General features: G+C 50.5%; 1 protein-coding gene across 9 annotated transcripts in view; it reads left to right on the top strand.

Annotated features, from left to right (window-relative positions):
• Positions 1 to 16583, top strand: part of Sez6 (seizure related 6 homolog) — a 46724-nt gene that overhangs the window by 12059 nt on the left and 18082 nt on the right. For all 9 annotated transcript variants that reach the window (XM_087191546.1, XM_021238224.2, XM_013076812.3 and 6 more), the window contains exons 2-3: positions 9987 to 10646; positions 11190 to 11323. In XM_087191546.1, the coding sequence (XP_087047672.1) occupies positions 9987 to 10646; positions 11190 to 11323 (794 nt within the window). The remainder of the gene's footprint in view (positions 1 to 9986; positions 10647 to 11189; positions 11324 to 16583) is intronic.

Genomic DNA, 16583 nt, shown 5'->3' with positions numbered 1-16583 from the left:
GGCTAGGGTCGCCCCGTCCCCAGGCCCAGCAGGCAGATTGGCGAGGGGGGGACACACAGGGCCGCAGGGGAAGGTGTAGAATGCAGCAGGTGACACTGTGGCAGAGGCCTCATTAATCACATCTCCAGGCCCCAGCTCTGCAGTGGCGAGACCATATTAGATTTTAAATTGGAAAGCAGAGAACGTGGTAGTTAGCGGGGAGCTCCCTCTGCACTGGGCTCCTGGGTCACAGCCTCAGAGAAGGGAGGGGACCATGGGGTGAAGAGGGCTGGCTCAAGTATATGCCAGAGCAGTGCCCCACTCTCTCATAGCCCAGGACAGATGGTCCTGAGAAGGCTCAGGTTAAGGGTCCAAGAAGGGGGCAGAGTGAAAAGGAGGGGGCACAATAGTTCATGTGAGAAGCACACCTCTTCTTCTGGGAGCTAGGGCATCTCTGAGCTCAAGATTCCAGAGTATGGCATCCATGACCAAGGGCAAATGGTAATGATTTGTGGGCCTGTGCGTGTGCATGCACCTCTGCTGCACATGCACACGCACGCGCACACACACACACACACACACACACCTATGTGCGCTTGCATTCAGACACACATATACTCACATTCTCACACATGCACACCCAAAGCAGAAAGCAATGCAGTAGAAATTTTTATCCTAGCTGGGTGGGTGTGGTGGCTCAGACCTGTAATCCCAGCCACTGGGAAGGCAGAGGCAGAAGGACTAAAAATTTGAGCCCAGACTAGGCAATTTATTGACTTAGTAAAACCTTGTCTCAAAATAAAAAATATAAAAGGACTTGGGCTATAGCTCAGTGCTCCCTGCATTCAATCCCCAGTACCCAACATTTTTTTAAGAGAAGAAAAAGAAATTTTGATCACAGGTCGTAGGACAGACCTGGCTCAAACCTTTTATTTGCCACTTTCCCTCTGAATGAACTAAGTTGATTCACTTTACCCCTCAGCCTCGGTTTCTTCCTATGTAAAGTGAAATATTGATTCCAAGCACAAAGGGCAACCATTCTGTGTGGCAAACAGTTCTTGAGGAAGGAAAAGCCTGGCCCATAGCAGTGACCTGCCCAGGCAGCTGCTCTGGGACTGCCCCAGGGGCTTTGGGCAGAGCCCGGACCAAATATCCTGCCTCTGCTGCTGATGGGGCAGTGAGGAAGGCACAAGTCCATACACCAGAGCAGGCCTTCCCACAGAATAGGAATATCTCCAAGGCCCCATCCTGGGCCAAATCACATGAGGCCAGATCACAGGAGGCCAAATGTTCCGGGCTGTCTTCCACCCACAATGTCCAGGTCTTCCTAACTGGCTCAGCTCGAGCTCCCAAAATTACTCATCAAACATCCAACATGAAGAACACAAGTGCCCAGCCAATGCTGAGAGGCAAACAACATGAGTGGTAGGAGACACTCCCAGGAGAGTGAGTGGCTGACAGGGTCAGCTTTCCTGAGGCTTTCATGAAAAACCTGAAGCAGTCTCAGGGCTCCTTGTCATCTCCCCCTGGCCAAAACCAGTCCCCAGTTCCCACAGGCCTAAAAGAAAAGGAGTAGGGCTAGGGAATTAGCTCAGTGGTTCCACTGCCTGCCTCACAAGCACAAAGTCCAGAGTTCGATCCCTGGTACCATAAAAGAAAAGGAGTAGATACCCATATACCACATGTTAATACTTTTCAAGGGCCCCCATCCCAGACGTTTCCCCCTGAGAAGCGAGGACTACTGTAGGGTTGGAAAAGTCAGGTTCTGGAGCTTTACTTCCCACGGATAGCTATTAACCATGTGTGGCTACTTAACTGTAAATTTGCTGACATGAAATAGAGTTAAAATTCCCTTCTTCACTAGCCACATTCCAAGTGATCTGTAGCCATGTGTGGCTACCAACTATGCGTGTGTGTGTGTGTGTGTGTGTGTGTGTGTGTTGCTGGGGATCAAACTCAGAGTCTTTTGCATGCTAGGCAAGCACACTACCACTGAGTCACACTCCCAACTCCCTGGTTACCATATTGAACACACAAATACAGAAACATTTTGCATCATTGCAAAAAGTTCTATTGTTGGGCCAGGGATTTAGCTCAGTGATGCTGCCACCTGCCTTGCAAGCTCAAGGTCCTGAGTTCGATCACCGGTACCAAAAAAAAAAAGTTTTATTGTACAACACTAGTATTGCGCAACACTAGTACTGCAACCTAGTATTGCACCTAGTATTGCACAACACTACTCTACTTCAACCCAGGATTGAATCTGACACGTCCAAACTGGCAAACTTGGAAACTGCACTGCCCTTGGACCCAGTTTCCTCAACTGTAAAATGGGTAATAAAGGTTAATATCTCATCAAGCTATTGTGAAGAGCCAGTGAGTAAATTCTGATAAAGCATGTTGCCAGGCATGTGGCAAATGGTCAGTAAACGATAGCCTTCAATATTTGTATTCACAGAGCCTCTCATGATTCACTGGATCCTGGCATGTGAGAGAAACCAGGACTTTCAGATACTTTCTCCATTTTATTGATGGAAACATGGAGTCTCAGGCTGGGGAAGTGACGTGTACAGATGAACCTGGCCTATCAGGGCAAGACCTGGATAGGGTTTCCTGACTCCCCGTTGGTGCCCACTACCTCTACCTGTGCTCCCTCTGCTTGGCAACAGACCTGAACCCTGGAGATCATGAAGCTCAGGGTCACTCCTCACCCCACCTGGGGAGTGGGGGAAGCAGCTGCCCTTGACCACTCAACAGACAATGAGCTCTCTGTCCCTGGAGCTAAGTTCATCTGTCCCACAGATGGCAAACATAAATAAGGGATGACATGCTCCCACAGGAAAAGGCAAAGACAACAGGGTCTCAGTTTTCAGCAACCAGCCACTTCCTGGAGCCTGGCCAAGGGGAGGCACCTCCACTCATATTTGATATCCAAACTTGAGCTAGGCATGGTGGCAAATGCCTGTAATCCCAGTGTTTGAGAGGCTGAGGCAGGAGAATTGCTGTGAGTTCATGACCTTGACTCAAAAAAAAAAAAGTCCACCCAGTTCAATCCCCAGTACCAAAAAAAAAAAATCCAGACTTGACTAAACTAGCAGGGATTGACCAGGAAAGAGAATAGAGAGAGGGTGTGAAACAGATGGTCAGTGAAGGGGAAGAAAGGGTAGTCTGGGGTCCAGGACCTACCAGCTTGCACCAGTAGACTCTCCCTATCAATTGCCAGTTAGGGCTCATCTCAGGACCTACCACTGCCCACCCCTGCTAACCAAGAGCCAAGCGCTTTGGGGAGCAGGGTGCCCACTGGGTGTGTAGACAGGCAGAACCTGGGTTTAGAAACCATGTGCCCAGAAGCCACACTTCACTGAGCCTATCACCAGGTATTGACATTTGTGAGAAAAGAGATGCCAATCGAGAAATGCCCCCAGGAGGTCACAGGAAGGCCAGGCAGGGATGGCTCCCCAGAGCGGGGTCAGGAGCTGGACCCTGAAGACTAGGGAGGATTTGAAGAGATAAGGGAATAGAGAAAGTCAACAAGAGGATGGAAACATGTGAGCAGATGGGGCAAAAGGGGAAAGACACCTATTCTAACAGTAAAAACGTCCCTTTGCGCATAGCTCTATGCCCATCCCAACAACTGCCCCTCCAGGACACCAGCAAGACTCCTTCCCCATCACCAGAAGATGCACAGCTCCCTGTACAAATGCCTTAGGATAGCAACATCCAGGCTGGTGGGGAGATAGGAGGCCCAGAGCTGCAGCCAAAAGCCAGTGAGTGGGAGCAGAAGGACAGAGCTAAATTATGGGTTCTAGTCTCAGGCTCTGCCGCTTGTTAGCTGTGTAACTTTGGACAAGTTACTTAATTATTCTGGGCCCCCATGTCTTCATCTCTTGGGACAATAATATAGACCTCCTTGAAGTGAGATTGAGAAATTACATATGAGGGTGCTGAGGGTATGGTCAGCACACAGTGAATACAGGGATGTAGACAGAAGCTGTCACCAGCACCACTTCCTGGTGCTGACCACAGGAGGCAGAATGTGTCCATTCTGGCTCTACCATAGCTTCTAGGTGACTTTGAGAAGTCACGCTTGATCCTTGGGCCTCAGTTTCCCCATTTGTAGCACAGAATTAATTGCCTTCCCTGCTAACAGCAAACCTATCTCAGATGCTGGACATTGGAAAGAATTATTTCTGTAGCACATGAATTCAGAAGCCTCTAGAACTGGACCTCAGATCTCAGGGGTCCTCTGTGGTCCTGCCAGCCTCTAGCTGAGGCTCCTGCATACAGGGACAGGGCTGGGCCGGGACGCTGTCACAGTAGACACCAAACTGTGGCTGCAGATGGGGGGGGCTCTCACTCCTAGGGCCCCCTTTCCTCCCTTGGGCTTTGGGATAATAGGGGTCTGCAGGAGCCAGGACCTTGCTAATCCCCTATTAAAACTTGAAAGGGGCCAGCAAATCTCCAGAATAAACTCATTAATTTTTATGGGATAATAAATGGATCCTATTAAATTCTCATTCTTCCAGTGCTGGCCAGCTTAACCTCTGGAACCCAGGGCAGTGGGTATCCAGGCTTCCCTATACCCCCATGCTACCATGCCCCCTCCACCAAGCTGAGTTGGTGCTGCATAAGGTAGAGAACATGCCTGAACTGATCCCAGAACTTTGGAACCCCACCTTCTACCCACCTCTGGTCCTGCCTCTGAGGCCAAGCTTTTGGAAGGGGACACTGGCTCAGCTGCACCTCTTCAGCTCCTCAGTGGCTACCAGAGTGATAGGCAGCCCTGCCTGCCCTTGCAGAGAAAGCGTGGGGACAGGACAGGGGTGACGCTGGCAGGTGGGAACTCTGTCAGTCAGTAGATGAGCCCTCCTCAACTCAGTGTGGCTTCACTTCACTGGTGAAAATACAGGTCACATGCCAGTGAGGCATAGATTTGGAATCCTAGGCTTTCTGGCTGGGGTGGCACTATTGCCTGGGACAGCAGATCCAACAGGCAGGGGCACTGCTTAATGACTCCAGCTCCATGTCCTGGGCCTCTCTGAGCCTCAGTTAACCCATCTGTAAGACAGAGACCATAACATCTACCTGGCTGAACATAGACGATGCCTCCTCCTTATGGCTTTCCCTAAGCAGAGTCTGGGCCCTCACTCCCATCCTGATCTAGAACTGCTGAGGATGAGGCACAGAGGCCCTCATCTGTACCTTCACCCAGCTGGGCCCTGGGGAGGAGGGGGCAGCGTAGGCAGCCCTCCCTAGGAGGCCCAGTCTGGGGCTGGGGGCGGAGCCTCCAATCCCAAGAGAGGCAACCGGGGGGAGGTGCGGGGCCGGGAGGCGGGAGGAAGAGAGAATCCACCGGGGAGGCATCCTGAATGGCTCATTAGTGCCGATGAAAGCCTTTTTTCATTTCGTCTAAATACTTTAAACAGGGCTCCCTCCGATGTCTATTTGCATAGCTTAAGAGCTAATGCGGGGGGAGGGCCCGGGCAGTGGCGGGCCACACCGGGGCTGGGGGCTTCGGGGAAGCTCTTGGGCGTTCTCCACGGAGGCGGGGTAGAGGTGGGGGCTAAATGGTGTTTCCCAGACACTCCTCACTTGGAAGATGCTGCTCCCAAGCCTGCATTAGGGAAGGACAGAGTGGCCCTGGAGTATCTTTCTGGGTGCAGTCACCAGTGGAAGGGGCAGATGGGGATCATGAGAATCTATTTTGTGGGACATACCTTTGTCCCACATAGGCATGCAGGGGATTGGGGTGGCTCCCTAGATGGTGCAGGATCATCCTTATTTTATAGCTGACATGCTCAGGGTCACAAACATGGTTATTCAGAGGAGGCAAAGCCTCTAAGAGGTGACTGGCCCAGACTCCTGTAATTTTAAGTGGCAGAGCTGACACTTGAATCCAGGTCTATGTGACTCTGTGCCCTGGCCCTGTGGAGCAGTGTTGGGGCTCTAGTTTGGGGCCCAGGTTCAGATGTGTTTCAGCATGTAGTAGGGGCTCCTAGAGTCCCAGCCAAAACACTTCCTGAGGGTCTGGTTCAGCCCAGCTCTGGTGCCAGCTCCACTACTAACCTGCAGAGACCTTGGATGAGTCCATTCTTGCTCTGCACTGTGGTTTCTCCACTGGCTGGGGTGTTCATGGTTGGGCAGCTCCAGTCTCCTGCAGCTTCAGTCTCTTCCTGCTCTGAAGCAGGCTGACCTGGAAAGACTGGGGGTTTAAAGCTAGATAGACAGGCAGAACTCCGCTCCAGCACTGCAAGACTTTGAGCATGAACTCCTCTTACCTCTCCTCCAGACTCCAGATCCTTTGGAAAGCAGGAAGATTTCTATCTCACAGAGTTGCAGTGTCAATTAAATAATATGAGGTCTGGGAAGGGCCAACACAGCAGGTGCATGGTGAGACTGGGTATCTGGGCCCCTGGGACCTCCTTCTGCTGGTTCCCTTATCACACTCTGCCCCTTTGTCATTCCCTGATGGCCAACTCAGTCACCCAGGCAGAAAGCAGCCCCTGAACTCCCAGGCATGACCTTGGAAACCTAAGGGGCATGTCACAGAGGTTCAGGCCTCTGACAGTCAACCAGGGTGCCTGGAGATGCCCTTCCCCAGAAATGGTTTATCTCCCAGAGATTATCTTACCCTCTTTGACAGTAGGTGGCACCCTCCGGGAACCAAGTAGCAGCTGATTTTGGAATCAATTTGCTAGTTTGATATGCTATCTCCATCCCATTTAACCAAGTGCTCAGTCCCCCTAGATAACATGAACAGTGCAATCTACAGTGACGGGAGGCACCCATTAGCTCCGCTCCATTGCCCAGCACCCACCTGACTGCTGGCAGGAGCGTGTGCCTGCCTGCTCTGATCACTTCCCAAGTCAAAGGATCTCTGTGCACTTTCTCTCCCCACAAAGAGTCCCACTGGTACCCACCCTGGGAGCTGTGGGCCATATCACTTGTTGGGCAGTCCAGGAAAGGGACTCCCAAGCCATGTACACCTCCAGGGGCTCCAGTCTATGTGATGAGAAAGGCTCTTCTTCCTGTGTCATCCTCAAATCAGTCTCAGCTCACCTGGCAAAGACTAGGTGACATCTGGGGGGTAGGCAAAGAGAGTACCCCTGTCCTGGCGCGTCACAGGAACTGCCTGGACCCTCCATCACTGATTCAGATGAAAGACACTGGGCAGTGTCAGACCATCTGCTCTGAGGGGTATGAGCCTGGCCAAGCATCTAGTTTGGACACTGATATCAGAGCCTGGCACGGAATGTCAGGGCACAGATGAGCAACTTTAGTGAGGATCTCAGGAAATAGAAACTACTCCTGGTTTCTCAAAGCTTTGGGTTGCCCAGGCTTCTCTGATCCAGGGGAATGCAGAGTACTCCAACCTGTACCTGCCTCCCCCACCCCAATTTCCTCCCTCCTCCCATTGTCTGACACATCATAGCTGCTCTGGTCTCCTGAACAGAATGTAGGCCATCTGGCACTTCCTTATGCCTGCCAATCCATGGGGTGGTTGTGAGCCTGTAGAATGACAGCCCCACCACCAGACATGCAGAAAAATCGACCTTCTCCTTGCAAACTCTGGTAGCTATACTTCCTTTCAAGTCCTTATGCAGCCATTTTGAGGACTGTAGGAATCAGGAATATCCTCCCAGCCTTCTCAGAGTTGGCAAAATTCTGGATGAACTGAATTTGGAGCCGGTATCCATTGACCTTTTCATGGAGGTTAAGGATTTAAAGAACCTAGTGGGCCACATGCAGAATATGTATTATCTCTCCAGTTATGTGGTTGAATAAGTCAACATAATCAATAGTAGAGCAATCTGTACCTCTGACCAAAGATAGCAAATAAGCTTCTTCTTAGGCTAATTGATTGGTAGTAGCTACCTGGATAACCATGTTAAGAAGTATTCTGTCCCATGTGGCCTCAAGAAGAAATAAGCAAATTGATCAGCAATATCTACCATGAAGGGGGGCGGTCAGCATGCCAAGTGTCCATTCCATCCCTGTTTTAGACCCTGTCCTAGAAGGTCCCTGACTAGTGTCATAAGAAAGATAAAAGGGAATTCAGGGGGACAGTGAATGGGGAAGGGAAGTAGCATTATCTTGGTCAATCATAAAAAAAGAAGTCCCAGATGAGAAAACTAAGGCTTAGGGAGTTTGGACTACTTGCTCAAGGCCACAGAGTGATGGATTTGGGAGCTGAAGCCTCATCTGCCCTGCTCTGGGCTGGCACCACTCTACTCACATTACTGTTGTGGAAGGACCATAAAATCAGGAAAGAGAAGAAAAAATGATTTTCTGAGAAGTAAGAGAAATGGGATCTCATAGCTGGGTGTGGTGGCGCACACCTGTGATCCTAGCACTCAGGAGGCTGAGGCAGGAGGACCACCAGAAGTTCAAGGCCAGCCTGAGCTACATAGGGAGATCAAGGCCAGCGTGGACTACACAGCAAAACCTTGCCTCAAGAAAGAGGGGGAGGGGCAGGGATTTAGCTCAGTGGCACTGCACCACCTGGCAAGTGCAAACTCCCCACACCAAAAAAGAAAAAAAGAAATGGGATTTCATGAGATCCTAACAAAGAAGTTATGCATCTATGAGGAAATCTAAAATAAAATCTCAGCTGGATGTGGTGGCATTTGCCTAGTAATGAGTTTTAATTTAATTAATGTATTTTGTTTTGTCATTGTTGTTGTTGAGGTACTGGGGATTGAACCCAGGCCCTTCCTACTGAGCTATAACCCTAGTTCTTTTGAAATTTTTCTGGGGGGTGGGGGAGAGGGTTTTGTTAAGTTGCCGAGCTGGGCTCTAATTTGTGATCCTCTTGCCTCAGTCTCCCAGAGTGACTAGATTACAGGTACTAGGTTGGAATTACTGAATGCTGGTAGGAAAGTCCATCTTTGCTCTTTAGAAATCTAGAAGGAAACTGGGTGTAATGGCACATGCCTGTAATCCCAGCACTCAGGAGACTGAGACTGGAGGATCTCGAGTTTGAGACCAACCTGGGCTACATAGTGAGTTCAGACAAAGCCTGGACTACATAGCAAAACACTGTCTCTAAATAAAAGATAAATTTTTAAAAGTAAGGGGAGGGTTGGGGTATAAGTTGGGGTGAGCACCCTGAATTTGATCTGCAATGCCATTAAAAAAAAAAAGATAAAGTTTAAATATGTGAAATAGTTCCTAAGACTAATGACTAGCAATTCCACTGAGAACAGGAATTATATTTGAATTCTGTCTATAATATAAGGCAGAAAAATCATTGTTGTGGAGTATAGCAGCTATATCCTAGCTCTTTTTTTTTAAATTGTGTTCTAATACATGTTTTTATTGTTAGTTTTTTATTTTTTTTATTTTTTTGGTACCTGGGATCGAACTCAGGACCTTATGCTTTTGAGGCAGGTGGCAGCACCACTGAGCTAAATCCCCAGCTTTTTTTTTTTTTTTATGTTGAGACAGGGTCTTGCTAAGTCACTAAATTGCTCAGGCTGGACTCTAATTTGTGGTCTTCCAACCTCAGCCTCCTATAGTGCTGGAATTACAGGCATGTACTACTGCACCTGGCAGATACCAGTCTTATTAAGGTCGTTATTTCAGGTCTTCAGCTCGTCATGTGACTTTGAGCAAGCAACTTCCTTTTTTGGCCTATCTCCTCATTAGTAAAATAAAGCCTTGGGCTGCATTGAAGATAGCAAATATTTGTCATGTCATGGCTGCCTGGAGTGCTGTGTTGAATGAAGGTTCTAAGACTGAATCTGAGAACAGCAGGAAGCAGTGCAATGATCGATTAATAATGTCTGTCTCTGGTGCTGGAGGAGAAAAGATAGCTCATGTGCCATCCTTGAAGTATGTGATATCATCTCAATTCCAACTCTAAAATTTTATAGCTCCATGATTCTCAACAATGAGCTCACTCTACAAGGCTGTCTGTCAAAACATAGATCTACTGCCTTAGCTGGGTGGGATGCTGTTCACTATAGTATAGCAGGAGAACATCTGATTCTCCATTATTATTTCAGGACTCTCCTCAGAGCCCCCAACCATGGGGGAAAGACAAGCCACAGGAATCAAGGAAAGAGATGGGGAGCTGACAGCGGCCCCCACACCTGAGCAGCCAGAGAGAGGTGTCCACTTCATCACAACAGCCCCCACCCTGAAGCTGCTCAACCATCATCCACTGCTGGAGGAATTCCTTCAAGAGGGGCTGGAGACGGGCGAGGAGGAGCTGAGACCTGCACTGCCCTTTCAGCCTACACCCTTCACCCCAAGCCCCCTCACCCGCCTGGCCAACCAGGACAGCCGCCCCGTCTTTACCAGCCCCACACCTGCCATAGCTGTAGCACCCACACAGCCCCAGCCCAGGGAGGGACCTTGGAGCCTAGAGTCAGAGCTCCCTGTGCTTCGTATCACAGCCCCTCTACCTCCAGGGCCCAGCCTTGCAGTGCCTACCCTATACCCAGGGGACCGACCTAGTACTACACCCCCCAGCAGAGCCTGGACTCCAACCCAAGAGGGCCCTGGAGATATGGGCAGGCCATGGGCTCCAGAGGCCATGTCCCAGACCACAGGGCTTGGGACTGAGAGCACCATCACCACCTCCACAGCTTCCGGAGATGACGAGGAGACCACAACCACCATCACCATCATTACCACCACTATCACCACAGTTCAGCCACCAGGTCAGTTACCTGCGGGGTCCCTACATGCCTCTGTCTCTGGCACTGTGCCAACCCACCCTCCCCTTTTTTTATTATTTAAGTGTATTCACATATTTTAGATATACGTAGTGATCACATTCATTATAGGGAATTTGTACCTGTACACAATATATCTTAATTTCCCTTTATTTCCCACCCTCCTTTTGGCACCAAGAAAAGCCTGTGGGAGGCAAGTGGTTTGGAACTAGATAGACCTGTTTTAAATCCTGATTCTTCCAAATATAACACAACCCTACAAACTTTATTTAACCTCTCTGAGCCTTAACTGTAAAATGGTGGAAAGAGAGCCCATTTTACTGAGTCACTCTGAGAACTGAGACAAGACTGCACATGGTAGGTGCTCATTAAAAGATGCCCCTTCTTTCAACAGGGAAATAAACAGGGGACTCCCCAGAGGTGGGCTTCACCACGTGTATACACATGCATATACACACACAGTTCAACCTTAGCTGGCCTCACTTCACCAGAGCTGGGCTTAGCTTTGTGTTTCCTCCTGCCTTCCAGGCCCTTGTAGTTGGAATTTCTCTGGCCCAGAGGGCTTTCTGGACTCCCCTCAAGCCTACAGCTCACCCTCTGATGTCGGCCTGGACTGTTTCTACTACATCTCTGTTTACCCTGGCTATGGTGTGGAGATCAAGGTGAGTGACTTGGATTGGGCAAGGGCAAAGCTGGGGCTGGTGTGTCATCTTTTCCCAGAAAGGCACCTGCTATAGAAGAGGAGATGTCTAAGGGCATCAGCTGAGTGGGCGGCACCTAGGCCCAAGGCTGGGAGATCGGCCTAAAACATGCTTGGATTCTGCCCTGTGCACTGGAGAGTCAGGAAGGCTACTGCTCCTGCCCAGCAATGCTCTGAGAGAGCTGTAGGAGGGGAAGCTGTGCCCACCCTCTGCCCCCATGGGACTGACTGGGAGCTCAGGAGAGCCTGAGGAGGAGGTTGTCACTTTGGCTAAGCAGAAGGTTGGGTAAATCACCTGAGTCCCCAGTATGAACACTGTGTCTGACTCTATGTGGCTGAGTAGAGAAAACACAGGGCTACCTAGTTGGACTGGAGAGAGCCATGGAGCACCATTCCTCCATTATTCACTCATCTATTCCTTCAGCAAGTCCTCCCTGAGCATCTCTTGTGGGCCAAGCTCTGTGCTGACCACAGTCAGAGAGATGACTATCTTCTAGGTGAGCCAGATCTACCCCCAGCCTCTTGGATCATCTCATCCCACCCTCAGGAGTAAGGCTCTCTCTTGTAAGCCCCAGGCCTGAGCCTAAAGTTCACACAGGCTTCTCAACCTTCACTAATCCAAATATTTCTGTTTCCCCCAGCCTGCTTGTCATTCTACTCTTTCCAGGTCAGCTGTGGAATACAGCTACCACATTGAGATGAGCATGGCATCCCTGGAGCTGGGTAGCATGGAGTCACCTTGGCCTTTCCTTCTCCCTCTTCTCAGAGTCCCATCAACTCATCCCCAGGGTCTGTCACTGTGACACTCCACAACTCTCCCATTTGCCTGCTTCTCTCCCCCTATTCCCACAACCACCATGTGAGCCAGCCCCCAATCATCCTTCCCCAGAGATACAGTGGCCACCTCATCGGTCTCCCACCCACATGTGCTCCCTACTGTCCCTCTTCACCCACATGGGGGTCACTTTTCTCAGATGAAATCACTCCTGCCCTCCCCCCACCATTCCCCAGGAGTTCTGAGTCACGGCCATTCCTCTGGGCCCACCTCTTGCTATTTCTTCCCTTGTTGTCTACTCCCCCTATGTTAGTCAGCCTTTTGTCCCTGTAACCAAATACCTGAGGAAAACAACTTAAAGGAGGAAAGATTTATTTTGGCTCATGATCTCAGAGGTTTTAGTTCATGGTTAACTGGCTCTATTACTTTTAGGCCTGTGGTAAGGCAGAAACATGAAGGCAGAAGGGCATGGCAGAGGAAAGCTGCTCATCTCATGTCATTCAGGAAGCAGAGAGAGGGAAAGAGCCAGAGAGAAAATGGCTAGGGACCAGATATAGTTCCCGAGATCATGCCCTCCCTTTCAGCTAGCCCCCACCTCCTGTTCCTATGACTTCCCAACAATATCATTAAATTATGAATCCATCAATAATGAGTCCACTGATAAAGTCAGAGTGCTTATGATCCAGTCACTTCTCTAGACCCCATCTCTGAACATTGCTACATTAGGGATCATCAAAAGATGAGTCTTTGGGAGACACTTAATATTTGAACCATAACATCCCCTTTGCACTGACCAGCTTACAGCTGACTGAATGGGCCAAATTTTCTTTCCCCCCAAGTCTCCATCACATATGCTGGTCCCTTTGCATGGAAGAGTCATCTTAACACCCCCTCCTTTAGGACTCAATCCTGGCTCAATCCTCAATCACTCTCTCTGGTCATTCTCTCCTGATCCCTAAAGCCTGGGGCATCACCCTCTATCTTGGCCTTCATCGCAGCCTTCTGTGGCTCTGTCTACCTCCTCAGTCAGATTGTGAGCTCCTTGAGGGGAGCCTTGCAGAACAGGGCCCAAGATTGGTATGGAGGAAGAAAGGCAAAGTAGACATTTGACCTGGAGACTGGAGACTGATATAGGTGGAGAAGGGAGTGTTCTGCCCAGCTGAAGGACTTTGCACTGGGTCTGAGGAGCTGCAGGGAGGAGCAGAGCAGGCGTCTGAGAAGCAGGGCAGCACTGCTCACAGACCACCTCCCAACCCACTTCCCATCCATCACAATGCCCTGTAGGTCCTGGATCTGGGCCTGAACCCAGTGGCATGACCTGGGACAGTGCCTCCAGCCATCCACCCCTGGGAAAGTCAGGCCCAGGTGTGAGCCAGGGCCGGGGAGGGGGCCTCTCCTACCCTTGCTGGGCTCCTCCCTTCTTTTTCCAACTGTTTGCTGCCACTCTGAAAGCCCTGGGCCCCTTACTCTGGGCTGACTGGAAGGGCAATTAGAAACAGCCACCTCCCTCTCAAGCCATTAGCACTCAGTGCCGCTTAATTAAGGTAATTAATGTAAAATCATCACCTAATGAGAGGTGGCACGGCTGTGGCTCACAGGGTGGAAGGTGCCAGCTGCAGGTGTAGGGAAGGGGGTAGGAGGGGGCAGATGCCAGGCTGGGTGCTCCCCTGCAGCCCTGGGCTGGCTCACCTGCCCACCAAGTATACCACTCTCAGTGAAGCCCACTGGGCCCTGCTGGGGCCAGTCCTGATACTGCCCACCAAAGGGGTATCAGATAATTCTACAAGATGCCATGTTGGCTCTGCCCACCCCTGCCCTGGCCCAACTCATGCCCCACTCTGGTTCTCCAACCCTTTACAGAGCCCTAGGTCTGCTGTTTTGTGCTGCTACATTTGTTTTTTCATCAGAATGCAAAAGCTGTTACCAGGCAACGTTGAGGTGAACACTTGTCACAGGCCTGGATTGCCGTCAGGAAACAAGGCACAGGCTGGCCCCACCTTCCACCTTGGCATCATGGGGGCAGAGTCCTTGGAGACTCTAGTCTCCAGTGGCCTGAGATAGGCCTGAAGCCATGGGGGACATGGAGTTGTCAAAGTTGGGTCAGCACCTGACTTAGGAGGAGCAAGAGATATAACAGGAAGGACTGAGCAGGATTTAAGGTTCTTCCAGGGGCAATTCTGGCAACCTCCACCCAACTAGGTCCTCCTGACCACACTACACCAGCCACTTGGAACCTGAAGAAGAACTGACACTGCAGACCTACTAAATAGTGGGAAAAACTGAGGCCCAGGCAAGGAAAGAGAATTGCCTAAGGTCACTCAGCTCATTATTACATAAGTTTTTGGTTTTTTTTTTTAAATTTATATATTTATTGGTACATTTTAGGTATACAATACATTTACACTTATCATTGGGTGCTCGTACCTGTACATGATGTATCTTAGTTCTTATTTTTTCTCCCATTACCTGTGCGCCCTTCACCCCCTCCACCCTTCCCTATTTACACAGACTTTGATTCCTTTTTTTTTTTTTCTTTCTCATGATTTTTCCTTTCCCTTCTTCCCTTTCCCCTTCCCCTCCCGCCACCCCCAAACCCTTGGACCTTTTCCTATTATATAAGTTTTTGATGCATGGACTTGTTTCACAAATATAAACTAAGCACTTATGTGCCAAGCTCTGTACTGGGCACTGGAAACACAGATCTTCATGACCACAGGATGCTCGAAGCTAGTGGGGATGGGACCACAGGGGCTTTGGGAATTAGGGTGCATGGCATCCCACCAGCCTGAGAGTCAAGGATTTCTGGAAGTGAGGACATGGGCTCTGAGGACTGTAGGCTAAGAAACCAGCTGCCAAGACTGGGCTGTGGAGGAGCAGGGTGGCTGGCCTGGCCCTTGGAGTCCGCCTGGCTGATTTGGAAAGGTGAATTTTTTGAATAAGAGTAGAGGACAAGAGTAACAGGTTAGGTTGACACTCTTGCCAGAGACTTGGCCCTGAAGCAGTGTCCTCCTGCCCAGGCTGATAGCTGAGCCAGGCTATACTGGGGGCTGGATAGGTGAGCTGAAAGGCCTAGAGTGCTGCCTCCAACTCTTCAGTCTTGGGGAGAAGGGCTAGCCATGGCTTCTCTTTATCATGGGTAAACTCCAGCTGCCCTCCCTGAGTTCCCCAAATAGAATCACGGGAGCAGGTAGGGGATAGAATCAGAGAAAAGAGATCTGTCCACACTCTTGAGCAGGTCAGCCAAATGCAAGGCTAAGCCTCTGTTGTGTGACTGCAGCCACTGCCTAAAGATTGGGGGGGGGGGGTGCTTCTCAATTTATTTTACTGAGGAACAGCCTTAGGGCTATCAGAATCCCTAAAAGCCCAGCTATCCCTACCTTGGACCTCTGCCCCCCAGAACATGCTTCCTTCCCTGCCTCACACCTCCCTTCATGGTGCTGCACTTATTGGTACCCTCTCAGGCTGAGGTTCCAAGCCAGCAGCAGGGAGAAGGCCAGATCAGGCCCTCCATGGTTCAAGGAGGCAAAATTGCTTCACTGGGGATTGGGGATTGGGCTAGAGTCTTTCTTGAAAGGTCCAGAGAAAACCCTTCAGGATAGTTGAACGTGAGCCCCATGGCCCACATGGGTCCCATCCCCTCTCCAGGCAGCCAGGCTTCCCATGAGGGCTCCAGGCCTTTCTGGGCCCAGTGCCTGCCTCTCATTGCACTTGGCATTCCAAGAGTCTTCCCACTGCCAGCCTCCATCTTGGCTTGGCTGTTTTTGCACCACCTGGAGCTGGGGCACAGCTGCCCACAGTCCCTGCCCTCATGCCCAGGTGGCCCCTTTGGCACAGCTCTCTTGGGGCAGGCCAGCTGCCAGTTTGATAGCCAGAACACCCCTGCCTTTCTAAACCAGATCAGGACCAGGCCTCATAGCCTGATATGAGCACCAAGAGTGGGTTGGGGCTGGATTTCTGGACAACTTCCTATTTGGGCTTTAGAAAGGCCCATCTGAAGTGGTGATAGATGCTAGAAGGTCTGGGCCCATGGATTCAGGCCCCTCTTTCACCCCTAAACAGACCTTACCTGCAAGGTGTTATGAATAAGTGCCTGTTCATAAGGGCACAGGCTTGCCATGTAAGACTTGGCTCCGGTCCTGGCTCTACATCAGCCTCTCAGGGACTGAGGTAAGCCCTGGCCTTCTCTGAGCCTCAGTTTCCCTTTCTATGAAAGGAGATTAAGCCAAATACTGTTTGTGGCCCCTCCCATCTCTGGCTCAGGGAGCTCTTGGTAAGCTCCACTGCACAGTGGCACCTCGGGTCCTTGGCCCTGTTTCCTGGCAGCTGCCAAGCCTGGGCCTCTGCCAGAGTATAAACATGGGGGTGGTGATGGAGCCAAGCAGAGCTGTGGCCAGCATCTGGGGGTGGCAGTCAGGTGCTGGGTGGGTATGACACAGACACCCTTGAG

Source organism: Heterocephalus glaber, unplaced genomic scaffold (genome assembly GCF_053883595.1).
Source record: "Heterocephalus glaber isolate CG9 unplaced genomic scaffold, H.glaber_assembly_v1.0 deba00001564, whole genome shotgun sequence".
Lineage (NCBI taxonomy): Eukaryota > Metazoa > Chordata > Mammalia > Rodentia > Bathyergidae > Heterocephalus > Heterocephalus glaber.
Note: the sequence above shows the minus strand (reverse complement) of the source record. Positions and strands in the feature narration are given on the sequence as shown.